The 22,383-nt window shown below is 46.7% G+C and overlaps 3 protein-coding genes and 1 long non-coding RNA gene across 8 annotated transcripts; 2 read left to right on the forward strand and 2 right to left on the reverse strand.

The window, feature by feature from the left end:
* Positions 1-1,499: 1,499 nt before the first annotated feature.
* atp2a1l (ATPase sarcoplasmic/endoplasmic reticulum Ca2+ transporting 1, like) lies at positions 1,500-22,052 on the forward strand. Of its 5 annotated transcripts, none has more exons than XM_052072079.1 (23): positions 1,500-1,787; positions 2,233-2,250; positions 2,865-2,947; positions 3,912-4,016; positions 4,939-5,077; positions 6,199-6,279; positions 6,627-6,712; positions 6,795-7,092; positions 7,327-7,493; positions 7,569-7,657; positions 7,790-7,892; positions 7,973-8,104; positions 8,294-8,701; positions 8,801-8,912; positions 8,990-9,213; positions 9,292-9,512; positions 9,673-9,875; positions 9,950-10,035; positions 10,110-10,243; positions 10,329-10,446; positions 10,520-10,637; positions 10,843-10,887; positions 21,777-22,052. In XM_052072079.1, exons 1-22 carry the CDS (start codon positions 1,670-1,672, stop codon positions 10,845-10,847), a joined length of 3,048 nt encoding a protein of 1,015 aa, XP_051928039.1. In that variant the 5' UTR covers positions 1,500-1,669; the 3' UTR covers positions 10,848-10,887; positions 21,777-22,052. The 5 variants fall into 5 exon arrangements, with proteins under 5 accessions (XP_051928039.1, XP_051928038.1, XP_051928040.1 ...); XM_052072078.1 differs by lacking the exon at positions 21,777-22,052 and adding an exon at positions 12,035-12,320; XM_052072080.1 differs by lacking the exons at positions 10,843-10,887; positions 21,777-22,052 and adding an exon at positions 12,029-12,320 and having other exon boundaries at positions 8,294-8,410; positions 8,483-8,701.
* On the forward strand, positions 12,805-13,554 carry LOC127604800 (uncharacterized). Its single transcript, XR_007963412.1, has 2 exons — positions 12,805-13,261; positions 13,484-13,554. It is a non-coding gene; the product is annotated as an uncharacterized LOC127604800 (long non-coding RNA).
* LOC127604793 (sulfotransferase 1 family member D1-like) lies at positions 13,743-17,701 on the reverse strand. Its single transcript, XM_052072092.1, has 7 exons — positions 17,374-17,701; positions 15,655-15,783; positions 15,389-15,486; positions 15,182-15,308; positions 15,017-15,111; positions 14,504-14,684; positions 13,743-14,287 (listed from the first exon to the last, which is right to left on the reverse strand). Exons 1-7 carry the CDS (start codon positions 17,621-17,623, stop codon positions 14,175-14,177), a joined length of 993 nt encoding a protein of 330 aa, XP_051928052.1. The 5' UTR covers positions 17,624-17,701; the 3' UTR covers positions 13,743-14,174.
* Positions 18,556-21,178, reverse strand: LOC127604796 (sulfotransferase 1 family member D1-like). The gene is made up of 7 exons (XM_052072096.1): positions 20,932-21,178; positions 20,302-20,430; positions 19,747-19,844; positions 19,538-19,664; positions 19,381-19,475; positions 19,040-19,220; positions 18,556-18,949 (listed from the first exon to the last, which is right to left on the reverse strand). The coding sequence occupies exons 1-7, from the start codon at positions 21,080-21,082 to the stop codon at positions 18,837-18,839; spliced, it is 894 nt and encodes a 297-aa protein (XP_051928056.1). The 5' UTR covers positions 21,083-21,178; the 3' UTR covers positions 18,556-18,836.
* Positions 22,053-22,383: the final 331 nt, after the last annotated feature.

Consider the following 22,383-nt stretch of genomic DNA (forward strand, 5'->3'; position numbering starts at 1 on the left):
ACTCTTCCGTTCCACCTCAGACCCTTTTCTTTCTTTTCCCTGGTTTTCTTGTTTCTCTTTCTTTACGTTCTTTCAGTTCTTTATCTTTCTTTTTCTGTCCTTCCATCTCTATCTTAGTCCCACTTTATTTTCCATCCTTGCTTCCTCCATTCTTTTACTTAAAAAATTTAATCCCCTAGCCAAACCTGTTTTCAAAACCTTATTTTCTCCAGTCATATTATTTAATTTTTCACAGCAGCTGTCGGGGGGGAAAAAAAAGTAAATTCAAACATGTATACCTAATTTTGGCCCACCCTGTAGAGTTGTAGTCTTTCTAGTCTAACTCAAATTTCTCAAGTCCAGGCTACAGCATAATTTGGTCGTTAGAAAGTCCCGCCTCACAAAAGTAGGATCTTTGAAGCAAGGTACCGAGTGCTGTTGCCGCCTCGGTGTGTCTCCTTGTCCGTGTCATTTTGCTTGTGCAAGTCAGCAGGGATGCTTTTCAATTGCGTAACCCCGCCGTGCTCTCAGCTGCGCCACCAACTACACACGAGCTACTTAACACTTGTTCAGAACTGGCAACATGGATAGTGTTCACAAATGATGGAAGGGGTGGGAGGGTTTGGCGTTTGGAGTTAATGTGGCACATGGTAATCCCTCAGACCTGGCAAGATGTCCTGGCATGTTGCGCCCCCACGGTTGCCCCAGCTCGCACCGTGTTGCGGCTTGAAGAAGGAAGCGGGTTGCGGGGACTCGCGTAAGAGGTTAGGGAAACACGATCCTTCTGGGAGATTGAGTTAAATGTCACTGCGCCGTCGTGAGGGAAACACTGACAGGCCGACCCCAATCGCAGCCCCCCCCCCCTCCCACCCCCTATCACAGAGGTCAGAACTTTTGCACAACAGCTGAAGACCAAGGAGTGAAGTTCTACGCCAAACAAAGGTAGACATTCAGCTTTGGGGAGGACCGGTAAAATATCAAATCTGCTTGAATCAGGAAATGTACTGGTCCATTCATGGATCAAACACCTGCTGCGAATTTTGCCATTCAGCTCCTTGTTAGAGAAGAGCAATTAGTGTAAAAAGCCCCCCAACTCCCCCAATTTCCTCAGCAGAAAGCAGTTGATCTGTCACTCAATGAATTCCGCCCCCCACCCATCACAGAGGGGGTGGGAAAAAAAAAACTCCTGCCGCATGATCCCCTCTGTCGCTGTCTCACCTTGTCTCTTCGTCTTATTCCACTGACCACGCATGTTCCAAAAACAGATCCCATTTTCAATCTGCGGTGACACCCCCTCCGACCCGCCGCAAGCGCTTCACCTCCTTTCCCCAAATCCAAGTCTCCTTGTACCCGCTGTTACCGTCTCACCTCCTCATCGCTCCACCTCACGCCACACCCCCTCCCCATGGCGAGCCCTCCCAGTCACCATGTGCGCCCCCTATGTTGGCATGCGAAGGCGTGTGCCGACAGGGGGTGGCCACCAATCCCGGGACCCCTTAGGTGGTATAAAACCCTGAGCAAGTATGCACTTATTCGCTCTTTCTGTCAGACCAGCACTCCTGAATCGGAGGGTGCCACTTAAGGGCAAGGGCGGTGGATCCAGGGTGCACGCACTTGTAGACCAGTAGACCCATCGGGAGAGCGCGGACAGGAACCGTCGTACGGCCCGTCCCTTATCTATCCCAACAGGATGGAGAACGCACACACCAAGAACCCGGCAGAATGCCTGGCTCACTTCGGCGTGAACGAGCACTCGGGTCTGACCCCCGACCAGTTCAAGAGGAATCTGGACAAGTATGGCTTCAACGGTAAGACTGCGTAGACCCTGCAAGAGCGATGCGGGGGTGGGGGGGTGGGGGTCTCTGCTTGCACGGCCATGGCTTTTTTAGCGAGGCCTTGCGACAGCTGCTTGACACGCAGCGAGACATTGAGAAGCAGAGATCTTTGAGGGCTTTGAGGGGCTATTTAAAGATAGCCAAAGAAGATGGCTGGAGAGCGAGAGAGACAGGTGACAGGCTCAAGAAGCTTCCTGGCTGATATATGGGCCGGGGAGCTCGGATAATTTTAGGCAGGGTTCTAAGGGGGCGGCCCTTGGATGGCTTAGGCTTTAATGATATGTGACACGAATGACCACCGCCGACTAATTAACTGTGCATCGCTTGGCTTTATTCTTTGGAGTCAACAAAACTTTGTGCGTCGTGAATGTCACGAAGCCCAATCTCTGATCTCTTTTTGTCTCCTCTTCTTGTTCAGAGCTGCCCGCTGAGGAGGGTAAGTGTTCCGAGCCCAGCCTCCAAACACCTCAAGTGACATTCTTCTTCCTGTGGCCGTGTGATCCGATCCAGGTCAGGTCGAATCAAGGGAACTGGACTTTTCTTATTTGGTGGAGATGTTCTGGCTTGTCGAGGTGCCAATTTAAAATGTGCAGTCTTCACTTTTTGATGTGAAGTGCGAAACCTCTGGTTCTTCAGTGCCAAAATCAGAGGGTTCGCCCTTCAAATCGGAAACGGAAGCAGGTCTTTTGATTCCTTCAGCATCAAAATTTCAGAATTGGAAAAACAAGAGTTGCCACACTAAAAATTTGGGCGTATTCGGATGTCTGCAGTTTTAGATATGAGGTGTGAAAATTTTACAACGGAAGAACCGGAGATATCACGAAATCTCAAACGCGTTCTTTTGGATCAGTAAGGTCCTTAGTTGGTAAACCAAAGACTCCACACCGAAAAGCCCTTTGCATTTTGCATTCCAGGCGAAACGTCTTCACACAAAGAGTCCAATTGCCTCGATTCGAACGTGACCTCGCGGTCCTCACAATCCGCCGTGCCAAACACAAGTTTCCCTCATTAGACTATTACGTGGATTTGTCCTTTGTCTGCACCTCTCAGGCAAGAGCATCTGGGAGCTGATCATTGAGCAGTTTGAGGACTTGCTGGTCAGAATCCTGCTGCTGGCCGCCTGCATCTCTTTTGTAAGTAAACACCGGCCCTCTGCCTAACCACGTCTGGCGTTTGAAAGCCGCACTCTAAAACTGGTGCGAGGGACGACAAGTCCTGTCAAGACGTCTTGAACTCACAGGCCAAAGCGCCCACCCCCAGCCCCCTCCAACCATGCCTCTCCGGTTCGTCTTCCAAGAGCCCTCAGTGTATTTCAGAAGATGACAACTCGAGACAAATTGCGTGTTGTTGGAGAAGGTGTATTAATTCCGCCAGCCAGCTTTCACCACCAGCTGTCATGATGGCCTTAGAAGGCAAATATTGAGGGCGAGAGGGAGGCTTGGAGGGGGTGTCATAAAAGTGAAGGGGGGGGGGGTTGCTGAGGGAGGGACGACTTTTTTTTTTTTTAAGGGCAGGCCGAAGCTGAGGAGAGAAACTGAATCCTTTGAGAAAGGTCAGGATCAAGGAAGGAACGATGGGCTCCAAGTTGCAAGGGCGTCTTGATCCACTTAATAACAGTGATGTCACCACATTATGTCTCCACCTGCCATACGATGATAATCTGTCATTTTTATGACTTATGATTTATTAAATGTTTATTGCACTCGTAGTAATCTCGAAAATGACTTGAGCGCAGTCATTTCCTCTCTCTAAATTACACGGACATCTACAGTGTCCAGACTATTTCCATTGTGGGCCACATCTTTAAAAAAAAACAAAACAAAAAAAAACAATGAACGGAAGAAAGTGCATTATGGAAGTATATCACTGCCACCAAAGTTTGAAATTGAATTTGTCACATTGAATTCTCTTTCTGTCAAATTTCGAACACTGAAATGTTCCACTTTCCCAAAGTAATTTTTTTGGACTCCCTTAATCTAAATAGATAAGCTCACAGCATTCTATTGAGAGCCACTTTGCACCCTTGACCCTCAGTCCCCCCCCCCCCCCCCTTCCCCTGCAGCTGACCTATGATTGACCCTCCCTTTGTCCTTCAAGGTTCTGGCTTGGTTTGAGGAAGGCGAGGAGACCGTCACCGCCTTCGTGGAGCCCTTCGTCATCCTCCTCATCCTCATCGCTAATGCTGTGGTCGGAGTGTGGCAGGTCAGTGCGATGGCCGGACGGGACGGGAGGGGCTTGAGGAGGTGAGGGGGGCTGCCTGGCACATTGGCCAATAACACGCCTATCCCGTTACGGTGATGTCAGAAGGAACACGCTCTCCGGTTACCTCCGTTTCATGCCCGCCTGGAACGCTCTCACTTTTACAGCGGGCGAGCCTCAAAATAGCTTTTAGCTGCTTGGGCGCAACGTACGTAAACAATGTCACACATGTCACTTTACGCCACAAACGGGCACACGCAATAAGGATTTTTTTAATATTGCGTTTGGACCTGTGGCAAAAGGACACTTGAATTCAACTACATTGCTTCGGTAAAAGTTTAAAAAAAAAAAAGTACTGGTTCTGAAAACTGATTTTTTTTTTCTTCTTCTCCAAAACGGAGTAAGTCCCCAAGAGCTCAATCAACCCAAATTACCTCGATCTATTCAAGTGTTATCTTTTTTTTTTTTTTTCTCATGTTGTCATCTGCAGAGGTTGGAAAAAAAAGTAACCTTCCCACATGTCTGTTTTCAAATGTAGGGAAGAAAAAGTCTCAACATGTCAGAAAAATGTCTAATAAATGCTCGAAGCTCGCCGTGCGTACGACAGATGTTGTCCACGCAGGTATTGGCTGATTGCAAATGTAGCGGTATTCCAACGCCTCCGCAGGCATGCCGTTGAGTGCTTGGCACTGCTGTCGGGCATCTTGTCAGTGGAGGAACGTCATTGCGGCCATGCCGAGGCTTTTTTTTAAAATGAGAGCGTTTGTCATTCTTCATTGTCAGGCGCAGGACAATGCGTGACCAAAGACCCGCAGCTTTGTTTTTATCCGACTCGGCCGCGTTGACATGATTGTGGCATCCGACCGCGCCCCTCCTGCTCCACCCCTCCTTTTTTCTTCACTCGTATGCATTTTTGTGTGCACAGGAGCGTAATGCTGAGGATGCCATCGAGGCTCTCAAGGAGTACGAGCCTGAGATGGGCAAAGTTTACCGTGCTGACAGAAAGAGCGTGCAGAGGATTAAGGCCAGAGAAATTGTCCCCGGAGACATCGTGGAGGTGTCTGGTAAGATGCCAACGCTTTCCTTTTGGCAATCTTGTCGACAACGGTGATTCCGACCCACAGGAAATGATCCCGTTGTTTATTTTTCTCGAAATCATGTGTCGTAGTTGCTCCATAGAACGACCGCATTTTGATTTGTGCAAAGGTAAATATTCGAAAACGGCTCGAGGTTTAATTATTTGCTCAAGGTCAAAATATTAGAAACGGCTCCCAGCAGAGTGCAACCACAATGATGAACATATTGTTGAATAAATACCTCTCTGGCAGCGCTAATGGAATTTTTATGTTTACTTTTAAAATACTACTATTACATTATATTCTTAGATTACTCATAGTATTAAAAATGGATCTCAGTGCTATTTTGGTGAGGGTTCAGAACATTTTTACCATTAAAAAGATAGATACATTAACCAGAACTGAAAATCAAAGAACATAAATAGCCCTCAGTGTGATTTTGATGCCGCTTTTCAAATATTCAACGCAGCCACCCGGAGAGGACAACATGTACGTCGTTCAACAAGTACCTCTCGGACAGAGTCGGCCAAAGATGAGCACCTTTACATTGAATGATTGACCGTATGGTGAAAGCGGCAGATGAAGCGTCGTGTCTTTTTAAGGCAATGCCAAGCAAGGGCCGGCAGAGCTGCCGCCGGCCTGTGAAAACATGCTGAGTGCAGGAAAACAAAATCACAAAGTATAAATACCCCGGTGAGCACCTGCCTCACCTCTTCTCCCCTCCCTTGACCATGTACACCTGTTGCCCCTCTGGCTGACCCCCCCCCCCCCCCCGCCCTCCAAGAAGAAAAAAAAAACAGCGCTTCATTCTCACCAGGTATCGGTTTACCCTGCGCACCCTTCTGAAATCCATGGATCAAGTATAGAAATGCTGCGAGGGTTTCCCTTACAGTCACTTGAATGTTATGGGGTGTGAAAATAATTCATGTTCTCTCAGGAGGTCATTATATTTCTGCAGTCCGTGGCAACGGTAAGGGTTCCCAAGATGTCTGAATGACCAGAACTGTTAGCGGCTGGTCAAGAAATGTGGAGGAAGGCAGTGGCACAAGCTACGTAAAATACGGCAAAGCTTACGAGGTTTGATCATCATTCATTGTCTTGTTTCCCAGTTGGTGACAAAGTCCCCGCTGACATCAGACTTGTTTCCATCAAGTCCACCACCCTGCGTGTTGACCAGTCCATCCTCACCGGTAAGCTGTTCTGACGCTATTCACAAAACAGTCTGGCATAGCCTGGCCTCGGGTGAAATTTCCTTGATGTTGCAAAAATGCACTGCAACTTTTCCAGGTGATCTCAGCAACTGTCCACCTGCTCAACATTTCTGTACTTTTGACACAACTTGCTACGCTCTAGCAAGGAGCTAAAAGGCCCAAAAAAAATATCACAAAAGATGTATGATCTGTGAAAATACATCTCCTGTGTTCAGCTCTTTGTGCAAAACGTATTGAAACTAGGCAAAAATGAAGTTCACTCCAGTGCATCTTTTACCCCAAATCCATCGGGTGGTTCCGTATCTAATGTCCATTGCGTCTGTCAGGTGAGTCCGTCAGTGTGATCAAGCACACCGAGATGGTTCCCGACCCCAGGGCCGTCAACCAGGACAAGAAGAACATGCTTTTCTCTGTAAGCTTTCTCCCACCGCCTTCATTTCCTCCATCCCCTCCGCATGGCCCTCAGCTTCATCTTCTCCTCCTCTCCACCGCAGGGCACCAACATCGCCGCCGGCAAGGCCATCGGCGTGGCCATCGCCACCGGAGTCTCCACCGAGATCGGGAAGATCCGCGACCAGATGGCGGCCACCGAGCAGGAGAAGACCCCTCTGCAGGCCAAGCTGGATGAGTTCGGCGAGCAGCTGTCCAAGGTCATCACTCTGATCTGCATCGCCGTCTGGGCCATCAACATTGGCCACTTCAACGACCCCGTCCACGGAGGCTCTTGGATCCGCGGTGCCGTCTACTACTTCAAGATCGCCGTCGCCTTGGCTGTGGCCGCCATCCCCGAGGGTGAGTCAAACGCGCCCAAAAGTCTGTATTTGTCTTTACAGTCAAAGCCTGAATGATGTCATTCATGCATGTGTACGCTCATATACGGTGTGCTGCTCCTAATTTCTTTCAACGGATTGAAAGTGATTTCCAAAGCTCTTATTTGGCATAGAACATCTCGACTCTCAAATGTAATGTCTTGTGTACATGGCCCAAAAAACAACCGAGCAAACACGGTCACCCTTTATGTCTCAGGTCTGCCCGCTGTCATCACCACCTGCCTGGCCCTCGGGACCCGTCGCATGGCCAAGAAGAACGCCATTGTCAGAAGCCTGCCCTCTGTGGAGACGCTTGGCTGCACCTCTGTCATCTGCTCCGACAAGACCGGCACCCTCACCACCAACCAGATGTGTGTGACCAAGGTGGGTGCACTGGAAAAGTCATTGAGGCCACAGCAGGTTGTCTTGCGTGCTTCCTGACGACGTCCGCCTCTGCAGATGTTTGTCGTCAAGAGGGTCGAGGGCAGCCACGTTGACCTCGACGCCTTCGATATCTCCGGATCAAAGTACACCCCGGAAGGCGAGGTGTAAGTTTTCAATTCCTAACCAGGATTTCTTGCGACGGCGGTGGGCTGCACGTTTGGTTCCTGGGCCTTCTCCGGGGATTTACCAGCCTGAACCATCAATTAAAAAAAAATGATTCCGTCCTTGATGCGCAGTTCCCAGGCTGGTGCAAAGACCAACTGCAGCGCCTACGACGGACTTGTGGAGCTCGCCACCATCTGCGCACTGTGCAATGACTCCTCTTTGGACTACAACGAGGTAAAGTCGGCATTTTCCGCATCGGAACATTCACTTCCACCGTTCGAGTGACGTGCCATCGTGGTCTTCTGTCTTCCCAGTCTAAAAAGATTTACGAGAAGGTCGGTGAGGCCACCGAGACCGCCCTGTGCTGCCTGGTAGAGAAGATGAACGTGTTCAACTCCAACGTGAAGAACTTGTCCAAAATTGAGAGGGCCAACGCTTGCTGCTCTGTAAGACTCCTCATTTGTTTTCATTCTCTTCATATCCAATTCAATTGTGGGGCTTTCTTATAGTCCCTAATTTGATAAGAACGTGCGCTTGACACGGATGAATGGTTGGGAACCGAATAAGGGCATCCCAGTTCACCTCAATGGGGAAAAATGTTCACACAATTCCAAAATGTCTTTCTTGGTCTCCAGGTCATCAAGCAGCTCATGAAGAAGAACTTCACTCTGGAGTTCTCCCGCGACAGGAAGTCCATGTCCGTCTACTGCACTCCCACCAAGGGTGAAGGCAGTGCCAAGATGTTTGTCAAGGTTGGTGCCCTTCTCTTGAGCCAAACGTTTCAACTTGCCCAGCACAGACGTCAAAACCATGTGGCTCCGCAGGGCGCCCCCGAAGGCGTGATCGACAGGTGCATGTACGTGCGCGTCGGCACCACCCGCGTCCCCCTGACCAACGCCATCAAGGAGAAGATCATGACCGTGATCAGGGACTGGGGTACCGGCCGTGACACCCTGCGTTGCCTGGCCCTGGCCACCTGCGACAACCCTCTGAAGCCCGAAGAGATGAACTTGGAGGACTCCACCAAGTTTGCCGATTACGAGGTTAGCGCTTGATGAGCCTGCCCGTCAAATTAAGAGTGTACGAAAGTTCACAAGGTCTGAAAAGCCCCGCCCCACCCCTCCGGGACCCCTTCTTCACAGACTGACCTGACATTTGTGGGCTGCGTGGGAATGCTCGATCCCCCTCGTAAGGAGGTGACCGGCTCCATCGAGCTGTGCCGAGCGGCCGGAATCCGCGTCATTATGATCACCGGTTGGTATTCACTTGTGTTGTCTGGAACCGTGACGTCCGCGACGGCCACCAAATTCATTCCTGTCCGTCATCTTCAGGTGACAACAAGGGAACCGCCATCGCCATCTGCCGTCGTATTGGCATCTTCAGTGAGGACGAGGATGTGGAAAACAAGGCCTACACCGGACGCGAGTTTGACGATCTGCCCACCTACGAGCAGTCCGAGGCCGTCCGGAGAGCTTGCTGCTTTGCCCGTGTGGAGCCAGCCCACAAGTCCAAGATTGTTGAGTACCTGCAGGGTTACGATGACATCACCGCCATGGTAAGAAGTCCACCGAACGGGACCATCACGATGAAGCGCGACTAGACGTCAAACACTGACTTGTGCTCTCGCTGCAAGACCGGTGATGGCGTGAACGATGCCCCCGCCCTGAAGAAGGCCGAGATCGGCATCGCCATGGGCTCTGGCACTGCCGTTGCCAAGTCTGCCTCTGAGATGGTCCTGGCTGACGACAACTTCTCTTCCATTGTGGCTGCTGTGGAGGAGGGCAGAGCTATCTACAACAACATGAAGCAGTTCATTCGCTACCTCATCTCCTCCAACGTGGGCGAGGTTGTCTGGTAAGCGAGAGAATCGGGAAAACGGTCGGCCCAAGGCCTGAAACCAACTTGTCGGGATTTGGAGACATAAGAAAAGATGCTTAGGTGCCCCGTTTCCAAATGTTCAGCTCGCCGTCTCCAGCTCGGCCTTTGCTTGATCGCTTTGTGTTTGTCTTGCTAGTATCTTCCTGACTGCCGCTCTGGGTCTGCCCGAGGCTCTGATCCCGGTGCAGCTCCTGTGGGTCAACCTTGTAACTGACGGTCTGCCCGCCACCGCTCTGGGCTTCAATCCTCCTGATCTGGACATCATGGATAAGCCCCCACGCTCCCCCAAAGAGCCCTTGATCTCTGGCTGGCTGTTCTTCAGATACATGGCCATCGGTGGTACGTGGCTTATCGAGATTGTAGTCTTTTTTTAATTTTTTTTTTTAAATAACGCACCCTGGGCCTTCTTGCAGGATATGTCGGTGCTGCTACCGTTGGTGGAGCCGCCTGGTGGTTCCTTTATGACACCACCGGTCCAGGAGTCACCTACCACCAGTTGGTAAGTGGCTCTCAATCGTCTCGCAAGCCTCCGTGTTCAGACATGCATTCAACCCCAAGTTCTCCTCCTCTCAGTCCCACTTCATGCAGTGCCACGACGAGAACGAGGACTTCTCCGGTGTTGATTGTGAAATCTTTGAGGCTTCTCCGCCCATGACCATGGCTCTGTCCGTACTGGTCACCATTGAGATGTGCAATGCTCTCAACAGGTACTTCCACGAATCCAAGAAAAGTGTGAACAGCAATCTACCAGGTCGAGGGAAGTGGATGCATTCTTTTTTAATTCTTTTTCAGCTTGTCTGAGAACCAGTCCCTGATCCGCATGCCTCCTTGGAGCAACATGTGGCTTCTCGCTGCCATGACCCTCTCCATGTCCTTGCACTTCATGATCATCTATGTTGACCCTCTGCCCGTAAGTTTGTGCACTGGCCAGAGTTGCTTTACGCGCTGCTCCGCTGACTCTTAAACCTTTCACACCCCCTCAGATGATCTTCAAATTGACCCATTTGACTTTTGACCAGTGGATGATGGTCCTCAAACTTTCCTTCCCCGTCATCTTGATTGACGAGGTGTTGAAGTTTGCTGCCCGTAACTATGTTGAGTGTAAGTATTTCTGCATTCCAGCTCTTTCAGACCAACGACAAATAACATCTGATTCCCCGATTTCATGACTATAACGTATACTTGATTTTTTTTTTTTTTTTAACATCATTAACAAATTTGGATTCCATCCTCCAGGTTCAGTCACACCTATCATGCCATTGACCCTCCATTCATTATCGCATTAACCCTTTCTGTTGATTTCCAGGCTAATTCAGTCCAACATCACCGTTACTCTGTAACTAAAAGAAAGGTACTATATATCTGCCACGTACTGCTGGTATTTGTTGTTTCCATGCATGTCAGTGTTTCGTCCCAGCTATCCTCATGCACATCCATCAGGCATGTGCATGGTTTGCATTCTGTACTTTCAAAAAAATAATTTTGGATATTTATGTATTTTAAGCCATGTGTTTGTAGCCATTACTGGATGTCACATGACACCAGTCCGTTTAAGTTTTCCGCATATGCATTCATGTCCACGTCACCAACGTAGCAGCAACACTCACTCTCTAGTGTGTTAGTCAGGACAGTGGTGCCTTGACTTGCGAGTTTACTCTGTCCCGAGCTACGCTTGTCGCTCAAAACATTGTGGAGAACGCTGAAAGTCAGTGCAAGACCGTTGCAACTAAACTGCAATCCAATTAGACCCTTTCTCAGAGAATGTGTGCTCTTTCTGCCTGTGTGAGAAATATAAGCCGTTTAAATGTTTTGAATTGTTGCAACGTCCGTACTAGTTTTGTTTGCCCGTCTATGGGGTTTTGCATTATGTCCTATCTTGAAGCTAACCGAATGTGCAATTTTCTTCGCTTTCACTTTAGTTAGATTATTTATTTATTTATTGCACTTTGCCTCTTTTTTGAAGGATTGGTCAGTTGCTGCCCAAATGTCACGTGTATCGTGCCACCATCCAGCCGTCGTAATGCAAATATTTGCTCCTAACTCAAACCCCCCCAAAATCTCAGAAACTTAGTAAGTGGGGTCACTCTTAGGTTGAGGTACCACTGAAATTGTTTGTATTTACATTTTTTTGTACACATACTGTATATTTCTAGTCTAGAACTAGAATAGTCGCTCTTGTAGTACTGTATTAGTATCGCTTTTAATCATGGACAGAATGTATATCACAAAATGCTTTACGTGTCACTGAATGACATATTTTCTGTCCCGAGTCGCTTGCTTTTATTTGATTTGACGTGGAAAAAAAGGAATTCACATCCGTCCCCAATCATATAATGCATTGGAAAAAAGCTCTTTTTTTCCCATGTGCTTTGATTGCGTCCGTTTTTTGGGGGGGAAACGCTCCCAAAAAACATTTGGAAAGCTACTTAAAAGTGCACTGCAATTTCCCCCCTGCACCCCCTCTTTTTGACAGATTAATTTCCTCTGTGCAGGTACAGAAGCTATTTAGAGATGTAGAAGAAGGAGATCTTAAAAGGGTTGAATAGAAATAATTGGAGAAGAGCAAGACAGAGAGAGCGAAAGGAGCATCAAACCATCAGGGCCAGCTGAACCAATCATCAGAGGAGAGAAGATAAAATACAGGGAAATGTGCACCAAAAAAAAAGCCTCTATATAAAGAGATTGAAATCTCAAAGGGACATGTCCCTGCAAATTCAGTATCAAAGTATTTAAGATTTTATTCTAAGAAATGCTGTATTAAAAGTGACTTTTTTTGTTAAACTTTGATATTCTCTGCTGTTGTGTTTTTGTGTCCTCTGTCCATTTTCCTATGATAGATTTTTCAGCTCATGACTTTTACTCTTTTAGTCTTTACTGCCTTCTGCAGGCACCCTGCATTAGGTGAGCTCTGCACAGTGTGCTGTAGGGTTGCATTAATGAAGGGCAAAAAAGCCAACATCCATCCAGCGGCCAGGGATTCAACTCTCTCGGCTAGCTGCAGTCAGTGGTCTCTGGACGCACGTTGGGCATGTCCACGCAGTCTCAACACTTTTGGTCTTATATATTGTTTACGCGATGAGATGAAATAAAATGATGATGACAAACTCGTGTACCTGTATTGCTGAGCATATTTTATTGATGAGTAATATATACAGTATGTTTTGTGTTAAATAAGAAGTGTTTTATATCTAGGCTTCAGAAAGGAGTCCGATATATCTTTGCCCTCTTTTTCAGACTAATTCAATGTTGAAACAAGCCGTATGAATGGTGGATTAGTTATGTTTAGAACACTATGTTTTATTCTTATGAGACTGTCGAGGAGCCATTTTTATGTGTGCTAGGACAAATGTCACCCATAGGTGGCAGTGTCACCATAGAGCGCTCGGGGTAACGTGATTGCACCAGGTCGAATAAGACGAGCAGACGACGACCGCGCGAAAATTGAAAATTAACGGCTGGTAAAGCTAGCGTGAAACTCAGGTGGGTGTATGAATATTCATCACAAGAATCTTCTAGCGTTGTGTCAACCTTCAAGATAATAGTTTCCCCTTCAGTTGTAGTACAAATTCCCTTTCCTTTGTGACAAGCATGAGCGCTGAGTTTATTGATTTGTGTGCGTATTACGGACCACTACAATGTACAGTATTTTCGGGTTTTAAGCGCCATTTTGTCATTTTCTTTCATAATTAGCCCCTCAGCTTTAGGGACTATCTCAACTTCAGAAGGTGTGTACAATAATATATTGGTGTTAGCATGGACACAATTTTATGCGAGTTGACCATGTTTTTTGCTTATTGTTGTTCTTGTGTGTAAAAAGAAACGAAGATATTTCAAGACTCTGAGAAAAGTGAAACGGTTTCCCCCCGTGTAATGTGTGCCCACTGAAAACCTGTTAGATTTCTGTTCTGAACTGTATGTTAACTTGCTTCATTTTTTGCTTCTCCTAGTCCTTGTCAAACTGCTGACTGCTCATGCTTAAAATTATTTTTCCAATCACCGACTTCTCCTGTTGAGGACCCCCCCAAAAAGTAAGTGATGTAATTAAGTTTTCTTCCCCCCCCCCCCCCCGTGTGTGTTATGTACACCGAAGACTAAATTATCCTTAAGTGTGAATGAGACTAGACCAGAATGTGTACCCTGTTTATTTCTCTGTCATCTGAATTACATACCAGTCATAATAAAATGCACATTTAATTAAAATTTAAATTTAAAATGTAATTATGTTTGCACTTTACTTTCTTACCATCATAACCTTTGGGCGTGCACAGGTTTGGTTAGTCAACCGTACATATTCAGAATGTGAATTAGGAACAGTCAATATTGTGACAAGCAAATTACACTGAGTTTAGAATCCGAATGCGGTTAAGTCCTATAACACTGCATAATATTAGACAACAGTATCACGGTGCCATGAAATACAAGTTTAATTCCTTCTGTGGTCATGTGGAACAAAAAATGTTGATGTAGTAAGTGTATGTACTTTCTCTATTATAAATCCTGTAACATCGACATATTTACCTAGAAAACAACTGTGTCACTATATTCTATTTTAGTGGGATGTTATGTTGCAGTGGCAACGCCCAACATCTGAGAAATAATTAAAGCCAATTAGGAACCACTGCAACGTTGCAAAGCCCGTTAGAACTGTGCTTTGAATGGTATGTTGACGTTCTTCATTTTCCTCTGGTAGTCCTCGTCAAACTCCGCCGACTGCTCCGGCGTAAAATGATTTTTCCAGTCACCGATTTCTCCTGTTGAGCACATTAAAAGGGGGATGGGAGTTGCAAGTTTATTACATTATGCTTAAAAATATGAGAAAAAAATGAAGCCTAATGGAAAACCAATAGCCGAAATCGGATCCCTACTCCCGCTTAAAGAAAACGGATGACTAGTTATCACCGTTGTAAAAATCGGTTGAAATACATATACGCAGTAGCTTAATGGTGGTTGCATAAATGTTGAATGACCTTTTCTCATGAATTTGGAGATGGTCTGATCAAAAATCTCTTTGCCAAAGAAGCTATAGTTGACCATTGGGTTCTCTTCCATGTTCTTGAAGGTCGTCATCTCCACAATGTGGCTGATGACATCATCAGGGAGGTACAAGTCGAGGTACTTCATGATTCGTTCAATTTCACGTCTGGGATTCTAGGGTTTGGCACAAAAAAACAAAACAAAACAAAAAAGAAATAGAATTACTATGTCAAGAATTGAGAGATACCCCCCGTATATTTCCGGCCTCCCAGAACCCAAGGACCCCCCCCGAGAGAGACTTTTGACGGACTCCAATAGTAATGTAACGGCCATTTGATGTAAGCTTGACATCCCAGTCCAAACCCATGCAACCCCTGAACAGACTAAGCCAGTGGCAATGCAGTAATAAACTTGCCGAGATCCCAAGTAGCCCACAGAGCGCAAAACCTTCCCCAAACAAACATGAGCCCCAGGAAGGTGACTCGGGCGAGGTCTTAATTCACAACCTCTTTCATGTCTTCATAGAACAGGTAAAGGATGTTCCTCTTTTCGCGCTCCTCCCAGTAGCCTTTCACGTGATCGTACCAGGAGCCCCATCCCACTGCAGAGACAACGTTCAGGACGTCACTGACCTGCTCGAATTGTCCTCACTCGCTGAAACTCGCACTTACGCTCTCCACGCATGAACTTGTGGATGAATCCCTCCCAGGGTCCGGGCTCAGGACTGATCTTACTCATGTGAAGAAAGTGGTAGTAGCTCACCAGGGTGTCCTTGGCATTGCGTGCGATGTAGATTATCTTTAAAACACATCACTTTATAAAACGAGGGTGGGTTCGGGATTGGTCATTCCCGCAGGTGCTTGACCACGTCAACTTACTTTGCACTTGTTTTCCCAAAAGCCGGCCGGAACCAGCTGAAGCGGCAGATGCGTCTTGATGACTCTCGGGGGATCCATCTCCTTCAGGAGATCGAGACCTGATGGTTCACAACAAATACAGTACTGTATATCTGAACTGTCGGCGGTTCCACTGGGCACAGAGATGCTGTTGCTACATTTGTTCAGCCTGTGTCCTTGCACTTGAGAGGATGCTTGGATCGGAGTACCCGTACGGTCCAACGAGATCCAGTCGCGGTCTAACTCACCCGATTGTTTGCCTAGCCTAGTGGAAGCCTCGAGGAAAGGGTGGCGCTTGACTATGGAAGCTCGTTTTGAGCTCCGATCATCTCCGTTATGAAGAAGGAGGTCAACTATCTCCTGGGTCCATGTCGTCCCTGGTCATGTAAATGCATAAGAACACATTGTGACTTCCAGTAAACATGGAGAGCACCTGAGAGTGAATGACATCATCCAGACGTCACTTTCAGCATCTTTATATTCATGACGCAAGTGCAGAATAGAAAATTAGCTGCCAACAACTTGCCATAAAAAAAGCTATAAAAAAAAGAAACCCACACACACACACACCAAATCTAAAAGGCGGTGCGTATTAGTCTTTGTAAAGAGTTGAAAACTCCCCTTCAGCTATTTGCGATTATAAATTATATGCTAAAATAAAAAATTGCGCCGAGTAACTTCACAAACTCGTTTTTAACTAACGTGCACATGAAATTGCTTAACAGCCAACACGTGATATGGAAAATCGATATGAGCCAATTTCAAGCGGTGACACAGAACAAATGCACTCAGTGTGCCTAGTCCCTCGTTTTGTTCCTGCCCTCAAACGTGGCTTGAATAAACACGTGTCGTAAGAACTCAATGTGTGTACTCGACTGCTCGTGGCATTGAAAAAGGTTTGGCCAAGTACGAAGCACCAATATTAATTACAGATCGTGTTTTGTTTTTAAAGCTGCAAACTTGCCCCACTTAAGCCAAAAATTTTGCTGAAAAACCACAAGAAGAAGCGGGATAATGATCAAACCTGATTTAGGGTAAGATATAATGATGATGTCTGACGGATCAGGAGTGAAAGCAGACGCGGCCTCGAAGGCTTTGGCGATGTGGTCCGGAAGAAAAACCCCTCGTACTTTGACAATGAGCGAGCGAGGGATGACGGGCTGGTTGTCTGACATGCCTAAGGTCGGTGGATTTGAATGTTTGCCGTACAGCTCCCCCATCATCGTTTTAAAAACCAGCAAAGCCTCAGAGGGCGTTGACAATCGTGTCATTTGAATACCCAGAATGTAATCGCGAGCGGCCCGTAGATGCATGTTGTCTTCACGCGATGGGTTGATGATTTATCTGTTTGCAACCGCACATTAAAAAAACCAAAACGACGTAACACCTAACTACTGACAGGATCTGTTCCTTCAGATTTATATTCCCATTGAACATTCATTGAGACCCGGCCGTCGCAACATCCCAAATCTCCAAATGATTGCTCCAGGAACACATAATCAAATAGTAACTCAAAAAGAAACGACAGGCAGATGCAAAAAAAAAAAAACGCTCAATTTGTAGCTCAAAGTGATTTGTCTGTCCTGGTCTTTTTGTCTTGTGATTTAGTACTGCAACTGTTTGCGTCATTTCTTTCATGATGGCTTCCCTATTTGGTTTTTATTTCTCTCATTGTAGTCTTAACATGTTCTGCGTCTCACGGTGCTATTTTATAAACCTGCCTTGGGGGGCTACGGCTGAAAATGAGCATTTATGTCAAGTCCGGCACATTTACACTATTTGTTCTTGTGTTGATTTATGTGCACTCTCCCAATCAAATGAATAAATACATCAAATAAAGATGAGGCGATTATTTTTCAAAACGTTGCTAGAAAATTCTACTGTTAGGTCATGCAGACAGTTTTATTATCTTGTCGTTGTTTTAACTGCAAACGGCCACATGACGAGAAGCGTGACGGCTATCAAACCTGATTTAGGGTAGGAGTCGATGAGGATGTCCGACGGATGAGGCGAGAAAGCCGCCACTCCCTCAAGGGTTTTGGCGATGTGGTCTGGAAGACGAACCCCCTCGACTGTGACCAAGTGCGAGCGCGGGATGACCGCTTGCTTCTCTGACATGACTGAGCTCAAGCCGAAAGTGTTGAGAGAGCCCTCGCAGTGTGTTAGTATGAAGTCCTTTCTCCTCCCAACGATCCTTTGGGCTTTGGAGCTAATCATCGGGAGGACAACAGGACTCAATTATGCTGTGTCAACAGCACCGCGCTTTAAATGGGATTGCAGAGAAACCGGAAGATTCTCTGTTGCGTTTGCTGTTCCTGTATAATTGCCTGCTTTCCCTGCCCTGTTTCGGTGGCTCTCAAACCTGAAGATTACGGGTTGGATCGGCAACCCTTGTGAGGGCCGTTGACCTTGTGGGTCCTGCTGATTTGCTTTTGAATCCAACAAAGCCTCAGTGCGACCGCTCATCTTTTTTGCAACTCAGCCCAGCTCGCTTACCTCAAACTTCCTTGCCCCAAACTGCGAAATGAAATCCATCATTCACGTCTCTTGATTAGCTTCCTTGTCCGCCCTTCTTTCTCCCAATACGCCCCTTTCTACCCACCTACATTAAGTTCATAAAAACCCGAGCACAGGACATTTGACGGTATTCCTTTTGATGCATGTGACATTCATGATTTTAAGCATCGGGATATGCAGAGCACGTTGAAAGTCAAAGCATTTCGATTGAGTCAGGCGTGTGGTTTCCAATTGACATTCCTCAGTGTCACGTAAGACTGTCATGCATCTTGTTGAATGTTGCAGCTAAGACTCTGCCCCCCGACAGCATCTCTTGTTTCAGAAATCACAAATTAGGAATTTGCCAAATTACACGACCCGTTGAAATGGAATGGAAATGCCATTATTCTGGTGCAGCCGCCACCCAAGGAAAAAAAAAAAGACTAATGTGATTCCAAATTGGAAAATAGCACTCAATAATACATGCTGCACAAAAAGAGAGTCATAGCACAATTAAATAGAATGTAAAAATATCACATGATGGCTCATGATTGAATGCTGGAATACATATTGCTGCACCTTCCGGCGTTCCCTTTTTGGCCACCAGGTGGCAGCGTAATGGCAGTCGCGCGGACAAATGAAGAAGAGAAAAGTAAGAACAATAATCTTTATTTAATGATGCACTTTTAAACTCATTTTCTGGCTTTATTCTAGACCAACCCCCCCTACCCCCCCCTCCCAAAAAAAAGTTGGATCAACAACATTCGCAACACGTTCCAATGAAGCATAATGAACGAGTTTCCTCACAAATGAGAACCAACCCCCCACTTTTTTTTTCTTTTTTTTTTTTTATTTGACTGTGATGGTCAACTGCAGTCGTCACACGCATCAGCAGAGAAATGCGGACGTAGAAATTGAAAGACCGCAAAGGTCGTTACAATTCAGTTTTGAATGGTATGTTGGCTTGCTTCATTTTCTTCTCGTAGTCCTCGTCAAATGCCGCCGACTGCTCTGGCGTGAAGTGATTTTTCCAGTCACCAACTACTCCTGTTGGGAACAGAACAAAACCGAATGTTCGTGAACATCAATTGAAGCGTGCGTAGTTGCATGATGGTGGTGTCATCGCGACTGAATGACCTTTTCTCATGAATTTGGAGATGGATTGATTGTAAATCTCTGACGGAAAGGAGCTGAAGTTGGCCATTGGGTTCTCCTTCATGTTTTTGAAGGTCGTCAGCTCCACGATGCGGCTGATGACGTCATCGGAGAGGGACAAGTCCAGGTACTTCATGATGCGCTCCACTTCGCGCCGAGGATTCTGGGTGAGGGAACCAAAGGAGAAAAAAACGAGTCTGTTCTACACCAAGAAGTATACTTACCAAAAGCCACGCAGAAGCGCTGCATTAAAATGCACAATTCTCCTCGCGAACAGAGAAGTACCAGCGGCAAATGACTCGACAGAGGTTTGACCTCACTACCTCTTTCATGTCTTCATAGAAGAGGTAAAGGATGTCCCTCTTTTCCCGTTCCTCCCAGTAACCTTTCACGTGATCGTACCAGGAGCCCCACGGCACTGCAGAGACAACGTTCAGGACGTCAGTGACCTGCTTGAATCGTCCTGATGTCTTTACTTACACTGTCCGTGCATGAACTTGTGGACGAAACTCTCCCAGGACCCAGGCTCGGGACTGGACAAATTCATTTGTTGGAAGTAGTAGAAGCTAACCGCCGTGTCCTTAGCGTTGCGGGCAACGTAGATGGTCTTTAAAACACACGTCACGTTATCGGATGAGGGGCGGTTTGGAGTTGCCACCTGTGCAGGCGCTCGGCCTTTGTCGACTCACTTTGCACTTTTTTTCCCAAAAGCCGACCGGAACAATCTGGATTGGCAGGTGCGTCTTGATGACTCTTGGGGGAACCAATTCCTTCAGGTGAAGGAGACCTGATGATTTGCGGCAAATCGATCAGTTAGCGCTGCCTTAATGTACGAGTTGAATTTTCTCGGTGAGCAAGATCGTAGCTCGTGTCACTCATTTGTCGTGTTGTGTGTGCGGCCCTGTGAGTGATCTCAAGAGCTCAAGTCAGGTTGAGCCATCTTGGCTGTTCAATCTACCTGTTGCTTTTGACCTCCTGTATGGCTCCTTGCAAGAGTTCTTATTTTGCATTGGAGCTTTTACCTCTTCACCTCTTTATGTGGCAGAACAGGATTACAGATAAAAAATATCAGACAGGCCCAACTTTTTCCTGTTGTCATCATCCCTTTTTAATTCAAACCTCTTTTTTTTAAGACATTCCGCCATCTGTGGTTCTATTTTTTTCAAACTGTGTACCCCACTCACTGGACATTTCATTTGGAAAACCTCTACAATGTAGCGGGACCCACTTTAAAGTCCACGCACCTGATTTTGGCCGCACGCGCTCGCTAGCCTCGAGGAAAGCAGTTCGGACGGTGATTGGGGCTCGTCTGCAGCTCTCAACATCTCCGTTATGAAGAAGCTGGTCGACTATCTCCGTCGTCCACGTCGAGCCTGAGTTGATAGTTGAGAGCCTTGTCACCCAAAGGTACAAGAACACGCGACTTATTTGGCCTTCGGATGCACGGCATCGATCCATCGCTCTACAATTTGTCCTCTTTCGGATTGCCAGGGGAACTGCAGTGAGTCACAGCTGACTGTGGGCAAGCGATAGTGTGCGTTCTTGACTGATTGCTAGCCAATCGCAAGGCGCACATCGAGAGAAAAACAGTCACACTTACGATCTTGCCTGTGGACAATATGAAGTATGTCATGAACATAACATGCATGATTTGGGAATGTGGAAGGTAACTGGCCAACCTGGAAAAAACAAACAAACCCGCACCGCAAAGGACGAACATGGAAATGCGACGCGGGACGTCAGAAATGCGAGATGCCAAAGCCGTCAGCCAAGACTGTGAAGCAGACTAGCCGACGATGGCATCATTCTGCGCTCGAATGGCACAATAGGCCCCTAAAAAGAGACGGCGAACACAAGCAGAATGACAATCCAACCTGATTTGGGGTAGGCAGCAATGAGAATGTCCGATGGATGAGGACAAAAAGCCAAGACGGCATCAATGTCTTTGGCAATGTGATCCGGCAGAAGAATCCCTTGTACTGGGACCAAGAGCGGGCGAGGCGTGACAGTCTGTTTCTCTGACATGACTGAGGTGGAGCGACCCCAATTTTTTTGCTGTCGCCCTTTCAGTGTGGCACTTGTGTCTGCATGAAGTCCTTCCTCGGCTCTTATACTGTGGTCTCGGCACTTGTCACCGCTGACTATTTATGTATTGAATTATTCATTTGCCTCAGAGCTTCTGCTGATGTGGTTTAAAGCCAAATGACAGCCAGCAGTCAGTGTCAACAGCACCGCACCCAAAAAGTAAGCGGGGCGCGCCGTGCCAGCTCGCCCGTTTAGTTGAAACTTTCCGGCTTCACATCGAGATGTATTTTGACAACTTAGGGCAGAGCGCCTTTGGTTTGAAGCTACCCACATTTGAAGCCAGCCAAAGTATTGCAACAGACTTGGAGTGAATAACATTTCATATTTGGTGGCATAACACTGAGCTGCAAAAACCGCATGCCACTCACCGATTTCACCAGGCTGTTGCGTCGCCATTTGAAATGCTTTTCTGTAGCCCCCGTTCAGTTCTTGTTGGTTTCTCCCTTGGCTCTCCTCTTCAGAAGATAAAATGCAGGCTCTATTCGGTTCAGGTTCTGCCATTGATTTGGCCCGTCTTCAATGGTCTTTATTGAAATGCTTATAAGTGTATTTTGAACTGTGTTCTGAACGGTACGTTGGTATGACTTTTCCAATCAGACAGATTGACAGATTAATTTCCTCTGTGCAGGTACAGAAGCTATTTAGAGATGTAGAAGAAGGAGATCTTAAAAGGGTTGAATAGAAATAATTGGAGAAGAGCAAGACAGAGAGAGCGAAAGGAGCATCAAACCATCAGGGCCAGCTGAACCAATCATCAGAGGAGAGAAGATAAAATACAGGGAAATGTGCACCAAAAAAAAAGCCTCTATATAAATCTCAAAGGGAGATGTCCCTGCAAATTCAGTATCAAAGTATTTAAGATTTTATTCTAAGAAATGCTGTATTAAAAGTGACTTTTTTTGTTAAACTTTGATATTCTCTGCTGTTGTGTTTTTGTGTCCTCTGTCCATTTTCCTATGATAGATTTTTCAGCTCATGACTTTTACTCTTTTAGTCTTTACTGCCTTCTGGAGGCACCCTGCATTAGGTGAGCTCTGCACAGTGTGCTGTAGGGTTGCATTAATGAAGGGCAAAAAAGCCAACATCCATCCAGCGGGCCAGGGATTCAACTCTCTCGGCTAGCTGCAGTCAGTGGTCTCTGGACGCACGTTGGGCATGTCCATGCAGTCTCAACACTTTTGGTCTTATATATTGTTTACGCGATGAGATGAAATAAAATGATGATGACAAACTCGTGTACC

This window comes from Hippocampus zosterae, chromosome 7 (assembly GCF_025434085.1).
Source record: "Hippocampus zosterae strain Florida chromosome 7, ASM2543408v3, whole genome shotgun sequence".
NCBI lineage: Eukaryota > Metazoa > Chordata > Actinopteri > Syngnathiformes > Syngnathidae > Hippocampus > Hippocampus zosterae.

What these genes read in the sequence shown, in the direction of transcription:
- LOC127604793 (XM_052072092.1), bottom strand. Translation starts at nt 17,623, where the DNA reads ATGATTAGCTCCAAAGCCCAAAGGATCGTTGGGAGGAGAAAGGACTTC. An exon ending in TTTGGGAAAACAAGTGCAAA is followed by an intron (nt 15,309 to 15,388) that starts GTAAGTTGACGT and finishes TGTGTTTTAAAG; the next exon opens with ATAATCTACATCGCACGCAA. An exon ending in CTCCAAATTCATGAGAAAAG is followed by an intron (nt 14,288 to 14,503) that starts GTCATTCAACAT and finishes TGTGCTCAACAG; the next exon opens with GAGAAATCGGTGACTGGAAA.
- LOC127604796 (XM_052072096.1), bottom strand. Translation starts at nt 21,082, where the DNA reads ATGTCAGAGAAACAGACTGTCACGCCTCGCCCGCTCTTGGTCCCAGTA. An exon ending in TGCTGCCTACCCCAAATCAG is followed by an intron (nt 20,431 to 20,931) that starts GTTGGATTGTCA and finishes CTATCAACTCAG; the next exon opens with GCTCGACGTGGACGACGGAG. An exon ending in CAAGTTCATGCACGGACAGT is followed by an intron (nt 19,476 to 19,537) that starts GTAAGTAAAGAC and finishes TTGTCTCTGCAG; the next exon opens with TGCCGTGGGGCTCCTGGTAC.
- atp2a1l (XM_052072077.1), top strand. Translation starts at nt 1,670, where the DNA reads ATGGAGAACGCACACACCAAGAACCCGGCAGAATGCCTGGCTCACTTC. An exon ending in TGGCCGCCTGCATCTCTTTT is followed by an intron (nt 2,948 to 3,911) that starts GTAAGTAAACAC and finishes TTGTCCTTCAAG; the next exon opens with GTTCTGGCTTGGTTTGAGGA. An exon ending in CAGATACATGGCCATCGGTG is followed by an intron (nt 9,876 to 9,949) that starts GTACGTGGCTTA and finishes GCCTTCTTGCAG; the next exon opens with GATATGTCGGTGCTGCTACC.